The sequence below is a fragment of the Rhinoderma darwinii genome, chromosome 7, assembly GCF_050947455.1.
Source record: "Rhinoderma darwinii isolate aRhiDar2 chromosome 7, aRhiDar2.hap1, whole genome shotgun sequence".
In the NCBI taxonomy this organism is placed as follows: domain Eukaryota; kingdom Metazoa; phylum Chordata; class Amphibia; order Anura; family Rhinodermatidae; genus Rhinoderma; species Rhinoderma darwinii.
This window is the reverse complement of record NC_134693.1, coordinates 9,063,127-9,079,588: the sequence shown is the minus strand read 5'-3', so window position 1 is coordinate 9,079,588 and position 16,462 is coordinate 9,063,127. Positions and strand designations below refer to the sequence as shown.

The 16,462-nt window shown below is 45.6% G+C and overlaps 1 protein-coding gene across 2 annotated transcripts in view; it reads right to left on the bottom strand.

The window, feature by feature from the left end:
* The window catches only part of MYSM1 (Myb like, SWIRM and MPN domains 1), a 31,528-nt gene that overhangs the window by 6,020 nt on the left and 9,046 nt on the right, over positions 1–16,462 (bottom strand). For both annotated transcript variants that reach the window (XM_075832696.1, XM_075832697.1), the window contains 11 exons: positions 16,207–16,285; positions 15,313–15,411; positions 13,992–14,644; positions 12,142–12,272; positions 11,953–12,056; positions 9,511–9,588; positions 8,829–8,911; positions 6,892–6,946; positions 6,171–6,221; positions 6,012–6,086; positions 584–772 (listed from right to left, as the gene is read on the bottom strand). In XM_075832696.1, coding sequence (XP_075688811.1) covers positions 584–772; positions 6,012–6,086; positions 6,171–6,221; positions 6,892–6,946; positions 8,829–8,911; positions 9,511–9,588; positions 11,953–12,056; positions 12,142–12,272; positions 13,992–14,644; positions 15,313–15,411; positions 16,207–16,285 — 1,597 coding nt within the window. The remainder of the gene's footprint in view (positions 1–583; positions 773–6,011; positions 6,087–6,170; positions 6,222–6,891; positions 6,947–8,828; positions 8,912–9,510; positions 9,589–11,952; positions 12,057–12,141; positions 12,273–13,991; positions 14,645–15,312; positions 15,412–16,206; positions 16,286–16,462) is intronic.

Sequence of the window (16,462 nt, the reverse complement as noted above, 5' to 3'; positions counted from 1 at the left end):
TTTACAAATAAAGCGGTTTAGTCATAAAATGTGAGAATAATAAACCTTATTTTTTCTAGGACAATGTTTTCTAGTTCTTTGGATGCAACCTGCAGTGTAAAGAATGGAGCTTTTCATTTGGTTGTCATGGCTACATCCAGGATCTATAATCACAAATACAAGTTCTCTTGCAGTCTATGCTAGATATTCTAATATACCAGAAGTGGACCCCAAAATAATAGTTTGTGACGTCACCCAGGTCCTAACAGCCCACCTGGAGGGATTGTTCTAAAGGGGTTTACAGAAGTTCTACCCCCCCCCCCCCCTTGCCTTCCCCAAATCTGCCACTGAATAAACACTAAACTTCACACGTCATATAGTATGGACTAGAGAAGAAAGTGGATGTACATAAAGACAGGACCCTGGAAATCCTCCATTCTTTACACTGCAGGCTGCATTCAGAGAACGTGGAAATATTAATAGCTAGGTTTATATTACAAAATGACTTCTTTTTTATTCTCATGACTAAACAGCTCTATTTCTAGAAAGTTTGGACCCCCCCCTGAATATTTTTTTTTTTAATAAAGTCTTATTTATATCCCACCTGATACTTTGCCTGAGTGTCAATATCTCGGATTGAAGGGTTGGGGTCGAACGCTGGGTGGGAGTGGTACCATCCGATGACACTGAAGCCCCTCAGGTGCAGGGCCTCCGACGCCTGGGTCTGGGAGACTGGATCCATCTCACACTGAACTCCGGTGCTGAGGCTGTTACACGGCTCCGCCGCGCAGATCTGTGAACAGAGGGAGCGGCTGTGAGGACAAAACTACAAGAATCTGCTGAGATATCACACACCAAAAACGCAGTAATAGCCAATAGCAGGTGCCAGCATTTATCTTTTATCCTCCAGTCACAACCAAAGCTGCATTCAAATTGGAAACAGTCAACATTATGCAAACAGACCCCCTGACAGCTTACCGGAGATCTCACGTTCCCCTATACTTTTGTCCAGCACGTTGTAGGTGACATTACATTAAAGTGATTATGCCACGAGCTGCACAAGAAGAGCACCGCGCTGTACTGAAGCAGTAGGGGGCAGCAGTGAGATCTGAGGTCCTGCAGTGCACCAACCAAAAGGAATCCAGACGTCTGAATGCAGCTTTGGCTGTGTATGGAGGCATGTTATGATGTAACTTTCTTAACCCCTTCCCTCTTTAGCCACTTTTGACCTTCCTGACAGAGCCTCATTTTTCAAATCTGACATGTGTCACTTTATGTGGTAATAACTCCAGAATGCTTTCACCTATCCAAGCGATTCTGAGATTGTTTTCTCGTGACACATTGGACTTTATGTTACTGGCAAAATTTGCTCGATATGTTCAGTATTTAATTGTGAAAAACACCAAAATTTAGCGAAAAATTGCAAAAATTAGCATTTTTCTCAATTTAAATGTATCTGCTTGTAAGACAGGCAGTTATAATACACAAAATTGTTGCTAATTAACATCCCCCATATGTCTACTTTAGATTGGCATCGTTTTTTGAACATCCTTTTATTTTTCTATGACCTCACAAGGCTTAGAACTTTAGCAGCAATTTCTCACATTTTCAAGAAAATTTCAAAAGGCTATTTTTACAGGGGCCAGTTCAGTTGTGAAGTGGCTTTGAGGGCCTTATATATTAGAAACCCCAAAAAAGTCACCCCATTTTAAAAACTTCACCCCTCAAAGTATTCAAAACAGCATTTAGAAAATGTCTTAACCCTTTAAACATTTCACAGGAATTAAAGCAAAGTAGAGGTGAAATTTACAAATTTCATATTTTTCTGCAGAAATACATTTTTAATACAATTTTTTTTATAACACAGAAGGTTTTACCAGAGAAATGCAACTCAATATTTGTTGCCCAGTTTTTGCAGTTTTAGGAAATATCCCACATGTGGCCGTAGCGTGCTACTGGACTGAAGCACCGGCCTCAGAAGCAAAGGAGCACCTGGTGGATTTTGGGGCCTTATTTTTGTTAGAATATATTTTAGGCACCATGTCAGGTTTGAAGGGCTCTTGCGGTGCCAAAACAGTCAAAATCCCCCAAAAGTGACCCCATCTGGGAAACTAGACACCTCAAGGAAATTATCTAGGGGTACAGTGAGCATTTTGACCGCACAGGTTTTTTACAGAAATTATTAGAAGTAGGCCGTGAAAATTAAAATCAACATTTCTTCAAAGAAAATGTAGGTTTAGCGATTTTTTTTCTCATTTCCACAAGGACTAAAGGAGAAAAAGCACCGCAAAATTTGTAAAGCAATTTCTCCCGAGTAAAACAATACCCCACATGTGGTAATAACCGGTTGTTTGGAGACACGGCGAGGCTGAGAAGGGAAAGAGCGCCATTTGGCTTTTGGAGTTCACATTTAGCAGGAATGGTTTGCGGAGGCCATGTCACATTTACAAAGCCCCTGAGGGGACAAAACAGTGAAAACCCCAAACAAGTGACCCCATTTTGGAAACTATACCCCTTGAGGAAATTATCTAGGGGTATAGTGAGCATTTTGACCCCACAGGTTTTTTGCAGAAATTTTTGCAAGTAGGCTGTGAAAATGAAAATCTACATTTTTTCAAATAAAATGTAGGTTTAGCTAATTTTTTTTCATTTCCACAAGGACTAAAGGAGAAAAATCACCATAAAATTTGTAAAGAAATTTCTCCCGAGTAAAACAGTACCCCACATGTGGTAATAAACGGCTGTTTGGACACACGGCGTGGCTGAGAAGGGAAAGAGCGCCATTTGGCTTTTGGAACTCAAATTTAGCAGGAATGGTTTGCGGAGGCCATGTTACATTTACAAAGCCCCTGAGGGGACAAAACAGTGGAAACCCCCCACAAGTGACCCCATTTTGGAAACAACACCCATTGAGGAAATTATCTAGGGGTATAGTGAGCGATTTGACACCACAGTTTTTTTGCAGAAATTATTGGAAGTAGGCCCTGAAAATAATAATCTACATTTTTTCAAAGAAAATGTAGGTTTAGCTAATTTTTTCTCATTTCCAGAAGGACTAAAGGAGAAAAAGCACCACAAAATTTGTAAAGCAATTTCTCCCGAGTAAAACAATACCCCACATGTGGTAATAAACGGCTGTTTGGACACACGGCAGGGCTTAGAAGGGAAAGAGCACTATTTGACTTTTTGAGATCACATTTAGCAGGAATGATTTGCGGAGGCCAGGTCACATTTGCAAAGCCCCTGAGGGGACAAAACAATGAAAACGCCCAAAAAGGGACTCCATTTAGGAAACTACACCTCTTGAAGAATGCATCTAGGGGTGTAGTGAGCATTTTGACCCCACAGATGTTTCATAGAATTTATTAGAATTAGGCAGTGAAAATAAAAACAGTCCTTTTTCTTCAATAAGACGTAGCTTTAGCGCAAATTTTTTCATTTTCTCAACAAATAAAGGAAAAAAAGAACCCAACATTTGTAAAGCTATTTCTCCCGAGTACGGCAATACCCCATATGTGGTCATAAACTGCTGTTTGGGCAAACGGCAGGGCTCAGAAGGGAAGGACCGCCATTTGGAGTGCAGATGTTGCTGGATTGGTTTCTGGGCACCTGTGGGCCCAAAACAGTGGAAACCCCCCAGAAGTGACCCCATTTTGTAAACTACACCCCTCAATGCATTTACCAAGGGGTGTAGTAAGCATTTTAACCCTGCAGGTGTTTTGTAGAAATTAGTGTGCGCTCAATGTTGCAGAGTGAAAATGGGATTTTTTTCCATAGATATGCCAATATGTGGTGCCCGGCTTGTGCCACCATAACAAGACAGCTCTCTAATTATTATGCGGTGTTTCCCGGTTTTAGAAACACCCTACATGTGGCCCTAATCTTTTGTCTGGACATATGACAGGGCTCAGAAGTGAAGAGTACCATGCGGAGTGGAGGCCTAATTTGGCGATTTACAAAGTATTGGTTCACAACTGCAGAGGCTCAGATGTGAAATAATAAAAATAAACCCCTGATAAGTGACCCCATTATGGAACTGCACCCCTCAAGGCATTTATTAAGGGGTGTAGTGAGCATTTTCACCCCACAGGTCTTTTCCATAAATGAATGCGCTGCGGATGGTGCAAATTAAAAATTTATATTTTTCCCTAGATATGCCATTCAGTGGCAAATATGTCATGCCCAGCTTATGACGCTGGAGACACACACCACAAAAATTGTTAAAAGGGTTCTCACGGGTATGACGGTGCCATATATGTTGAAGGAAACTGCTGTTTGGGCACGCTGTAGGGTTCAGGGCCGAGGGAGCACCATTTGGCTTTTGGAGAGCGGATTTTGCTTGGTACTATATTTGTTTGAGTATTGCTGGTGTTTTATAATGTGGGGGTACATGTAAGCGGGGCGGAGTATATAAGGGGCATAGTCAGGTGGTATAAAAAAATAAAAATAATCCATAGATGTGTGTTACGCTGTGAAGCAATCCTTTCTGCACAGGCCGGTGTCGCACTGATAAATGGTGTCATTTCTTATCCCCCTTTTGGTCCACACTCCGCGCCTTTGTAGTTTGGGGAATTTTGCTGGGAAAGTATTATCCTGGTATAATACGGGCACCGTCGCTTCCATCGGATATGATTGGGCCCTCCCTTCCTGGTTCCCTAATTTTAGGTCCTTGATAAATCGCCTCTTGAAACAGAAGAAATGTTCCCCTCGGGCACAACTGCATATTTTTTTATTTCCTGACTTATTGGAGCCATAACTAATTTTATTTTTCATAGACGTAGCGGTATGAGGGCTGGTTTGTTGCGGGACGAGCTATAGTTTTTATAGGTACCATTTTTGGATACGTGCGACTTTTTGATCACTTTTTATTGTAATATTTGTAGGGCAAAGTGACTAAAAAACAGAAACTCTGGTAACGTTTTTTACGGGTTTTTTTTACGCTGTTCACCGCGTGCAATAAATAATATAATATTTTGATACCTCCGGTCGTTACGGTCGTGGCGATACCAAATACATATGGTTTATTATTATTTTTCAATAATAAAGGACTTGATAAGAGTAAAAGGGGGATTGTGTTTTATTTGATTACTTGAAACTTTTATTGTTTTCAAACTTTTATTTTTTGCACTTTTTTATACTTTTTTTACACTTTTTCTCAAGTCCCACTAGGGGACTTGAAGGTCCAACGGTCAGATTTTTTTTTTTCTAATACATTGCACTACCTATGTAGTGCAATGTATTAGATCTGTCAGTCATTCACTGACAGCAAGCCGTTTAGGCTTCGCCTCCCGGCGGGGCCTAAATCGGCTTCCGTAATGGCAGAGCAGGAGACCATTGTGTCTCCTGTTGCCATAACAGCAGTCGCCAGTCCCGATTGCCTGTCAGGGCTGGCGATCTGCTTGTAACCGCTACGATGCAGCAATCGCTTTCGATTGCTGCATCGAAGGGGTTAATGGCAGGGATCGGAGCTAGCTCCGGTTCCTGCCGTTACAGGTGGATGTCAGCTGTACAGTACAGCTGACTTCCACCGCTGATGACGCCGGATCAGCTCCTGACCCGGCGCCATCTTGCCGGCAGCTACGGAAGCCGATCAGGCTCCGCCGCCGGGCGGATCTTGACCGGCTTCGGTGCTAGGCAGACCGGGAGGCCAGTATTAGGCCTCCGGTTGCCATTGCAGCCACCGGAACCCCGGCAATTTCATTACTGGGGTTCCGATGAGCTGCAAACACCTTAAGTGCAGCGATCGCGTTTGAGCGCTGCACTTAAGGGGTTAATGGCGGGGATCGAAGCTAATTTCGGTCCCCGCCGTTACAGTCGGATGTCAGCTGTAAGATACAGCTGAGATCCGGTGATGATGGGACCGGCTCAGCTTCTGAGCCGGTGCCAAACGTTTGACGTACATGTACGGCAAGATGCGGGAAGTCAGTACTTTCCATGACGTACATGTACGGCAAATGTCGGGAAGGGGTTAAGCGGTCAGTAGTTGGATGGGGCACAGAGCAGGTTATGGAGGGATCATACAAGGGTCTCACCTCTATAACACGTTCAGATTCTGAATAACTTCCACCTAATAAGCCGATAACTTCCGCCATGGAGACGTGCGCGTGCTGTAAGAGAGATGTCCGTACATATTGGCGATTCTGTCCCATGTGACTCCAGCACCGGTACCGCACTATTCACGTATCACTTACCAAATCTAATATCAACATGGCTTCCGCTGACACCTTTACTCGAAACGGAGCCTACAACACAAGTGGTATAAAAAGGTCAAATCCCCAACTTCACTTCACACAGCCAAAGAGTTAAATGAATAAATGATAACATTCTGCTGCCACCACTAGGGGGAGCACACTACATACAGATTTATACAGATCCCAGTAAAAGGGGTCTCCGTATTGGACAATGCTACTTGTTGGAAAGTCCCTTGACAAGAAGTACTGTAGATTACAAAAAGTCTCCACCTGCTGGACACCCAGCGATCACCTAAAATCTGCAGGTAAACCAGGCAGTAAGTGCTCAATTTCCCTGCAGCGCCACCACAGGAGAAATGAAGTATCACACAGTGTCCATTCATATCAATGTGTTGTCTGTGTAATACAGGACAGGACAGGTCCTCCAGAGCGAGACGCTCTATGTAACCGCTCTCCACTCTGACCAAGAGATGAGGACCCGGAACAGAGGACCCCCCCCCCCTCTAATAACACAGAATACCTTAATAGGATGTATGGAGATGGGTTTTCTAAACTGGACAATCCCTTTAACAACAATTAATCTGCCTCCAGTAAGCGTGTTAGCTCCCTCTAGTGGCGCCTGTAGGTCGTAGCCATACAGCAATTATCGTGGGACAACAACAACTCCCCACATCCGACACACGCACTGACCAGTGCCGACACGAATATACAATGTTCTTACCGGTTTCTCCGCAGTAAAGTCAGAGCAGGGAATCAGCTGAAAAGGGTCAAAGGAGCTGCGAGATAAAGGACTGGTGTTAGAGGCAAGAAGTTCATTCACAAGACCCCTTATAAGCGGCACTAGTGGGGGACAGCACGCAGACCCTCTAAGCACAACCAACGTACAGGGGTCCAACATCCCTCCACTGGGAGCACGCTGATCACATGACCATGCGGAGAGCTCCATGCAAATTACAGAGGTACAGTACCCCCTTACAACAGCCAGACACAGTGCCAGCACTAGCGCCCCCCGCAGCAGTGCCACCACTAGCGCCCCCCGCAGCAGTGTCACCACTAGCGCCCCCCGCAGCAGTGCCACCACCAGCGCCCCCGGCAGCAGTGCCATCACCAGCGCCCCCGGCAGCAGTGCCAACACCAGCGCCCCCCGGCAGCAGTGCCACCACTAGCGCCCCCCGCAGCAGTGCCACCACTAGCGCCCCCCGCAGCAGTGCCACCACCAGCGCAGCGCCCCCGGCAGCAGTGCCACCACCAGCGCCCCCGGGCAGCAGTGCCACCACTAGCGCCCCCCGCAGCAGTGCCACCACTAGCGCCCCCCGCAGCAGTGCCACCACCAGCACCCCCGGCAGCAGTGCCACCACCAGCACCCCCCGGCAGCAGTGCCACCACTAGCGCCCCCCGCAGCAGTGCCACCACTAGCGCCCCCCGCAGCAGTGCCAGCACCAGCGCCCCCCGCAGCAGTGCCAGCACCAGCGCCCCCCGCAGCAGTGCCAGCACCAGCGCCCCCCGCAGCAGTGCCAGCACCAGCGCCCCCCGCAGCAGTGCCAGCACCAGCGCCCCCCATTTTTGGATTGACTTTTATGAACTCTTCTTTTATTTTTTTTTGGGGGGAGGGGGTATAAAAATGAACAGCAATTCCACCATAGTTCTATGCGGTTTAAATTTACGCTGTTCGGCGTAATTAACACGTCACCTTTATTCTGTGCGTCGGTACGATTCCGGCGATACCGCATGCGTGGAGGTTTTTTATGTTTTACGACTTTTGCACAATAAAAACTCTTGAACTAAAATGACTTGTTTTTGCCTCGTCGCTTTCCAAGAACCGTAATATTTTTATCTTTCCGTCAATGTGGTGATACGTGGGCTTGTATTTTGCCCGACGAGACGCAGTTTTCATTGGTACTTTTTTGGGGTTCACGGAACTTATTGATTAACTTTGATTATTACTATTCTGGGGGGCAATGGAAAAAATAGCAATTCCGCCATAGTTTTTGAGGTTTTTTTTTACGGCGTTCAATTTTACGAAATAAAAAACTACTTTTTAATGGAAACATTTTTTTTTTCTGTAATCTTTATTAATAATTTTTATTTCACTTTTATTGCTTATTTTTTCAGTCTCACTCTTTAGAGATCGCAGATATAATGGTCTGGTATATACTTAGTATATCAGAGCATTACTGACGGTCAGGGTAAAACTGACAGTCAGTCTATTAGGCCGTGCCTCTGGCACTTCCTAATAGGTATATAGCCAGGCCAGGCCTGGGGGGCTTTGTTAGGCCCCCGGCTGCCATGGTACCCCATCGGAGGCCGGCAATTTCATTTGCGGGCCGCCGATGGGAGAGACAGGGAGCTCCAACCCTCTGTAAACTACGTAAATGCTGCGGTTGCTAGTGACCGCAGCATTTAAGGGGTTAAACGGCTGCGATCAAAGTAAACTTCGATCACTACCGTTGGGGCAGGAGCCCGGCTGTCATCAGACAGCCGAGCACCCGCTCCAGCCTGCATGGGGCACCCGTGCAGGACTTAGATTAGGCTGCCATGAAAAGGCGACGACCCAGCCTAAGGCCCCTTATTGACGGCCGTGAAAAGGCGTATTGGTGGTCACTAAGGGGTTAATGTGTCTTACGCCCCTGCAGGACGCAGTACCGAATGTTTTCTCACCTCTTGGATGTTCTCGAGCCTTTGGGGCACTTTGACTGTTTGATCTTCTCACGTTTGATTGCTAGCTCTTCTGCCGAGAGATGCTGATACACAGAAAGGTGGTTTTATTACAGTTTATGTTCTCCTCAGGCATGATAAATTAACCCTGTAATGTACGGTTAGACTCCAGATCCACTCAGCACCCCACTGTATACTGTATTATCATGGAGTTCTATGTAGAACAGTATACAGTGAGCTCCCCCTAGTGGTGGCTGCAGTTAAACAGAATTTTATCATATATCTATGCAGGGGATTTGGAGCTCTGTATCAGCAAAGCAAAGCTCTGAAGATGTAATAAAAAATAAATCAGTCCAAAATTCTGGAACTAAAAACAACATGATTATAAAAAGCTGGAGATTTCCTTTAAAGGGATATTCCCATGTAATAAAGTGAAGGCATATGGATAGGATACGTCATCGCTTTCTGATCTGTGTGTCCGATTTCTGGGATCCCCTTACCGAATGAAGGGGCTGCAGGGCTCGAACGCTGTGGCCCCTACATTGTTCATTATCAGAATCGGTGGGGGTCTCGTGAAGTGATGGGTTATACTAGTGATGTCACTTTATAAGATGGGAGTACCCCTTTAAGCAAGAGTTACAATTTTACTACACATCATTAATTCATTCTGAAGGCATCCATCTACCTCAAAGGTCTGTCCTTCAAGATCTCTAGCGTCGCACCAGTTTCCCCAGGGGTCTCGGACGCGTCTTCGTCTGGTGCGCTAGTACAAAAAGCAACAGGACGGTTATTGAATGGAACGTTACGTAATTGCGATGTGTGAATAGAACATAAATGTATTTTTCTTTTGAGAAATTAGGTGAAACGAATAATAAAATATTAAGAAATAATTCTCCTTGCACTGATCATGCACTAGGGGGCGCTATAGCAGGGAGGTCAGGACCACTCTATTGTATAGGAAATCCCTTATCGATTGGTGACCGGCTATTGGCAATGGAAATATAGATTTAAGCTGCCATACAAAGGCCATACACTGGCGGTTTTCCGCGTGACTTGTCTTCCATGGTCGGTCTGTGATGGTTGTAGTTTGGACGCCGCCATAAAAAACTAAAAATCGCCGATCGAACTCTGCGATCGATCTCCGAGTGGATCTGTGGCCTGGTCTCTTATTGACAGGCCGCAGAGCTGTCGTTTAATATGAAGAACTTTCCAAGGATAACACCGACAACGACCGAAAATGATCTAAAATCGGCCCAAATCTCTATCGTATGGTCAATTTCACCCTCTTCACCGCCAGGACGTAACTATTACACCTTCAGACATGAGAGGGTTAAAGGGGTTTTCCACTTTTATGTAAATTAACTCTAATCTTGAAAAGTTCTGCAACTCTCGGATATAGTTTGTTTTTTAATTCCTCACCATTTTCAAGAACTCCGCTTGCTGTCGCTGAATGGGAAAAATGATTGTTTTACACCCATAGGCCGAAATGTCACCCTGTGCTATTACTGCTCACAGCTGAGGGTCTGTTACAATTGTGTCCAGTCTAGAGGTAAAACACATCAGCAGCACAAATCTCTCTCCTGGCTGCTAGTTCGTTACAATGTGTCAGTGCAGGTACAATGTATTAGCTTGGAATCCAGTCTGTTAAGCTTATAGATTATTGTCTAGACTGGATACAATTGTAACAATCTCTCAGCTGTGAGAAGTATTTGGACTGTACCTGATTTCAGACTCTGCATGCAAACATTCACTGACTCCAAGCAAAGATCTTGCTGTCCTTGTCCTGTGATGGACACAAAGGTGCATGGCTCGTTGCAAGACACAATTTTGAGAACTGTACTGTAACGAGCCGTGCACCTGTGTGACACATCACGTGACAGATTTTTTTGGAAATAAACAATAACGTTTGCTACTAAGTGACAGCAAGCAGAGATCTTGAAAACTGTAAGGAATTGAAACACAAAGTATATTAGAAAGTTGCAGAACGTTTCGCTTTACAACGTTTAACCTTTACATAAAAGTGGAAGCCCCCTTTAAATCTGCAGAATCTCTGTGAATAAGAGGAGTATCTATGGGGGAACTCCGCTGCCGTCCTGATGCGTATTTTACTTCTCGTTCCTGTTTGCAGAGTTTTAGGACGCAGTCCCTGTCCTGTGCAGTAATATGGCCGTCATTCCTGGCGCCTCCAGCTGGAAATCCTCCAGGTCCCATAAAAGGCACTTTTGGCTCCGCGGCCGATGATATAAATAAGAAATGTGTTTGTTCCCGAAGAAAAACGGTAAAATATTCTTTAATCTCCATTGATTTTGTGTGAAATTGCCTGAAACCGGCTTCATTTTCTCCATTTTTCACTCTCCCCGGAGCGGCATAAAAGGGCAGGAGTGAATTAATCTCCCCCGGCCGCCGCCGCCGCGCACGAGACAATATAAAACCGCGGAAAGCCATAAGAACGGCACTCAGAAAACAACGCTCTTTATAAGAATCTCCCGCCAAAACCGCAAGCTGCACTATTCATGAGATTTGTAATAAAAAAAAGAATAAAAAAACATTGAATCTTTTTGGCAGAGGAACAAGATGATCTTTATTCTAATATTATTCAGTCTCAAGAAATGAAATCTGCACAATCCCCTGTAAAGTGCCGGTTGTACGTCTGTATATAATAATCGACAACTCTGCAAATACGTTGTTTTACCGATCTCTAGTTGCATCATACCCTCTACTCCAGTCACATCCAAAGCTGCATTTACAGTTCTGTTCGTTTCCCATCTCACACTAAAAAAAGGATTTTTTTTACTTTGCTCTACTGAACTGGGAACGTTCTTGAGTAAGGCTATGTTCACATTGGCGTCAAAGCTTCCGTTTATAACAGATGCCATAACGCTGCGCTGAATCCGTTGCACAATGGATCCAAATGGCGACCGACGGACTCCCGTGGCTTATAATGGGGTCCCTGGAGGTTGCCATCATTTTGATGGTGGATTCTACACATCAAATGTGACGGAGGCGTTCAATCTTAACAGAGAAGAACGTTGCTGATTATACTCCAGTCACAGCCAGATCTGCATTCACAATTTTGACACAATGACAGACCACAGACATATATTGAACCCAGGATACTTCATCGTACCATAGACTGCAGACGATGAGCCAACTCATAGGCTTCCAAGGTGTCCTTCCCCATTTTCGACTTTGTTTTGTCGAGCGGTCGCGGCCGGTTGTAGACGGCTTGCTCTGGAAATGTGCAGAAAGTCGGGTGAGTGTTTGGTAAGGACGGGTGCAGGAATTACTTGGTACAACGTGACTTGTGCTGACCTACCGCAACCAAAATTAATGGCTCCAATTAACTCCAGGTACATGTGGATGCGCCCGATGCAGTTCACGTCGCCGCAGTTCTTCAGCCCCGGACGCACGGATGTTTTGTTTAAATAATTTGGCTTACAATTCCTCCTGTGAACGAGAAAGAAAGAAGGTGAAGCTCATCACCATCTACATCAATATCTACATCCTACCGGGCCTGAATATTTACATTTTATGTGCACGGTGATGTGAATATTGATGTGGACGGTGATGTGAACATTGATGTGGACGGTGATGTGAACATTGATGTGGACGGTGATGTGAACATTGATGTGGACGGTGATGTGAACATTGATGTGGACGGTGATGTGAACATTGATGTGGACGGTGATGTGAACATTGATGTGGACGGTGATGTGAACATTGATGTGGACGGTGAAGTGGACATTGATGTGGACGGTGATGTGGACGGTGATGTGAACATTGATGTGGACGGTGATGTGGACGGTGATGTGAACATTGATGTGGACGGTGAAGTGGACATTGATGTGGACGGTGATGCGAACATTGATGTGGACGGTGATGTGGACAGAGACGTGATAATTGATGTGGACAGAGACGTGATAATTGATGTGGACGGTCATGTGGATGGTGATGTGAATCTACACTGCTCCTGACTAGTCATCAGATCTCTCAGTAGTGCAGCCTCAGGCTTTGGGCCTGTAACTTCAAGCGATCAGATCTCCACATACAAGTGAGATATTAGAAATTGTTTTTTACATTTTCACTGTAAATAGGCAAGAAGGAACCTGTGACATAGGCAAGTATAACTCAACAAGGGTCTGCCTGGCCATGAGGTGGGAGCTACAGCCCGTCCTGGATACCGGCACAGACTAGACAATCCTCTGTCAGCTAAACAGCAGCGACTCCAGACTGATGCATTTTACTTGCACTGATACATTGTAACAAACTATCAGGACAGGAAAGAGATTTGTGCTGCTCACAGAGGATTGTCTAGACTGGACACAATTATAACAAACTCTCAGCTGTGAGCAGAGGGCTAGCAAAATCATAAACAGGGCCCCGTCCTACCACGTGCCATTTAGAATACTGATGTCTTCGTATGTGGTAGAGGAGCCTGTGGAGAACCAGAGAACATCTGCACCCCCTATAGCTACACCCCTGGCCGTGAGAAGTACAAAGTCATGAGAGGTTTTCAGCTTCCGGATGTGAACAAGAATATTCTCATTCACTGTCAGCAAGCAGAGGTCTTGAAATAGTAATAAAATTGAAGCACAAAGTATATTAGTAAAATGCAGAACTTCTTATGAAATAATGAAGCTTAAAAGGGGTTGCTCAGCTGCATTGAAGTGAATGAGGCTGAATTGCAATACCACATACAACCTGTGGACAGGTGTAGCGCTGTTTTTGGAAGAAAGCCGCCATATTTCTAATTCTGTACAACCGATTTTATTGATATATAACTGTAAACCCCTTTAATAGATAAAACAGTATCTGGGGAGATTGGTGCATGTAGAATCGCTACCCAGATAAGTTCTAGGGTAACAAATGTTTTGGGTGGAGTTACATTTTAAAGAAATTTCGTTAAAGGGAACCTGTCACGGTGAGCACGGTGCCCGATCTGCAGGTCATAGAGGAGCTGAAAAGGTTTATATAGATTTAAAGTTTTGTGGGCGGTCCTGCTCGGTGATTGACAGCTATACACTCATACAGGGAAGGCTGTCAATCATTCAATAGGACCGCCCACTGGACTCCGGAGCATAGAAAGAGATGATGTTTAAATGACTAAAAGTTAGGGTTCCCTCAGTGGTACGAAGCTGCATCTCTAGACCATTACTAGTACTTTACCATTGATCCAAGATGTAATTGCGGATCCTAAGATAACGCTCTGGAGTTTTCGCTGGTCGGCCCTCGAAAAATTCAGAGATCGCCTGCTTTTCTTCCTCGGAAATAAACTCTGTCTCTATTTCCATTTCCTGATCGGGAGGTTTGATCTCGTCCACTTCTTCCTGCTCACAGGGTGGGGGGGAAGGCAATGAAGAAGGGCAGACGTCCTGGTCGTGGGTGTTTGTAGGTGGAGTGACGGGACTGACCGCTTCCTCTTGGGGACTGGGGGCCGGAGTGTCGCTGTGAGTTGCATGGAGAGCGCAAGCATCATCTAGGTCCGTCAGCAGACACAGCTGGTCAGTCCTTGGTTCCTCCTCGTGTTGCTGCTGACTCTGCTCAGTGACGGAGGGACCGGGCTCCTCAGCTGGAGTCATTGATGGTTGGTGCAGGTCTCCATTATCCGTTAGCTCCTCCTCCATCTCATCCGTTATGTCGATCTCTTCGTCGTCTGATAACGTCTCGATCTTTACAGCGTTGAGGTTGGGGTCGGCTCGGCCTCGGAATACGGACAGTTCATCTCCCCTGGGGGACTCATTGTCGGGATCCTCTAGACGGAGCAGATGAAGAACTGCAGAACCCACCTTGGAATCCTTCTCTCCGTCTTCCACCTTACACTGTACAAACGGAACTGTATATTATTAAAGGGGTCTCCGCTATGGACAATCCCTACTTGTAAGAAGGCTCCCTTGACAATAAGCAGATCACAATGTGACCCCCCCCCCCAATCAGCTGCAATCTGTGGGGAAAGTAAGTGTTCAATTTCCCTGCAGCGCCCCCACAGGAGAAATGAAGTATTACAAAGTGCCCATTCATATCAATATGTTGTCTGTGTAATACAGGACGGGTCCTCCAGAGGGAGACGCTCTATGTAACCGCTCTCCACCCTGACCAAGAGATGAGGATCCTGAACAGAGGATCCCCCCCGCCCCCTCTATTAACCCAGAATTCTCTAATAGGGTGTATGGAAATAAGTTTTCTAAATTAGACAACAACTAACATTAAAGAAGAGGGGAGAGATGGAGAATTGGATGCAAAGTTCACAAACTTTCCTTAAAAAATGTTGGACACCATATTGCACAGGGGCAATGGATTGCCTAGGTCACGTTCTACACAGGTCGGTTCATACTTGCCTAGAGGGATACATATATGGATGACATTTACTGTCATTGCTCTGCCGGGCTCGTATGGATATAACTACATAGGATATACTCAGGCGTTTGTTAGCAGAAGTGGAACTGCCCCTTTAAGAATACATGCGTCTTATTATAGGGTAAGCGCGGACCTTATTCTTGTAGTGCTGCCTGGCGTAGCTCTTGACTTGCAGCACCGTGCGGCTCCCGATCAGTCTTGCAATACTTGTCCAACGTCGGCCATACTTGGCCTAAGAGGAGAAACGAAAATATAAACCGGATCAATGAAGAGACACAAATACAACTTGCCTTAGATTTTTAAAGGGAATCTGTCACCCCTATCAGAGCCTATGGAAGTCATGGAAAGGTCGTTCCCCCAAACGATGGACCCCCCCCCCCCCCCCCGTGTGTCAGCCAGCGTGGAGAGCAACTGCAAATGAAGCTCCTGAGCTGGGGACATGACATCACCCTCGATTACACCATTGCCCTTTTATTTGAATGGACGTCGTGCAACGCAAGTCAAAGGTCATGATGATAAAAAATGCAGATCTGATTTCAGGAATCTCGGAGAGCCGGGTGACAACCCTGAGGGAGCTGCAACAGCAGCAAAACTGGTCACCCAACTTTCCCAAAAACATCTGGAGAGTCACTCTTTAATTATGGCATAGGCGCGTCCGCTTCCTGGCTGCTGTGGCTGTGAGATGGAATAGATTTCCATGTGCCGGTTGTCAGGAACGTGTAGTCAGTGCTGCGTTAGTATCAAATGGACTGGTAGCGGACAGATCACAGAGACGGCTGGTGGTCAAATGACATAGACTGGTACCAGTCACCAGTCAGATCACACAGTATTGGTCAGATCACACAGTATTGGTCAGATCACACAGTATTGGTCAGATCACACAGACTGGCACGGGTCAGATCACAGACTAGTAGTGGTCGGGGCTGAACGTGCGATGCGCTGACGATAATAAATCCCGTAGATCATCTGGGGGGGGGGGCGTCACTTACAAAACAAATTCTAGGAAATAGGTCATAAGAACGCTCACCAGTCCCTGCTCAAACAGCGCTTTCTCCTCCGCAGTCCACTTCACGGAGCCGCTGCCGGGCTTAGACGGAGATCTGACCCTGAAAGGAGAAGCGACACATCCAGAGAACAGAAACGCACAGAGAAGTTACAATGTATATATATATGTAAAGTAAAACAAAAAGATTTTACCGCTCAGACGGCGCAGGAAAAGAAAAAATCCAATGAATACTCAATCAGAATACAGAGTCCTAGGCTTTCTGCAGGCGGATAAGTCC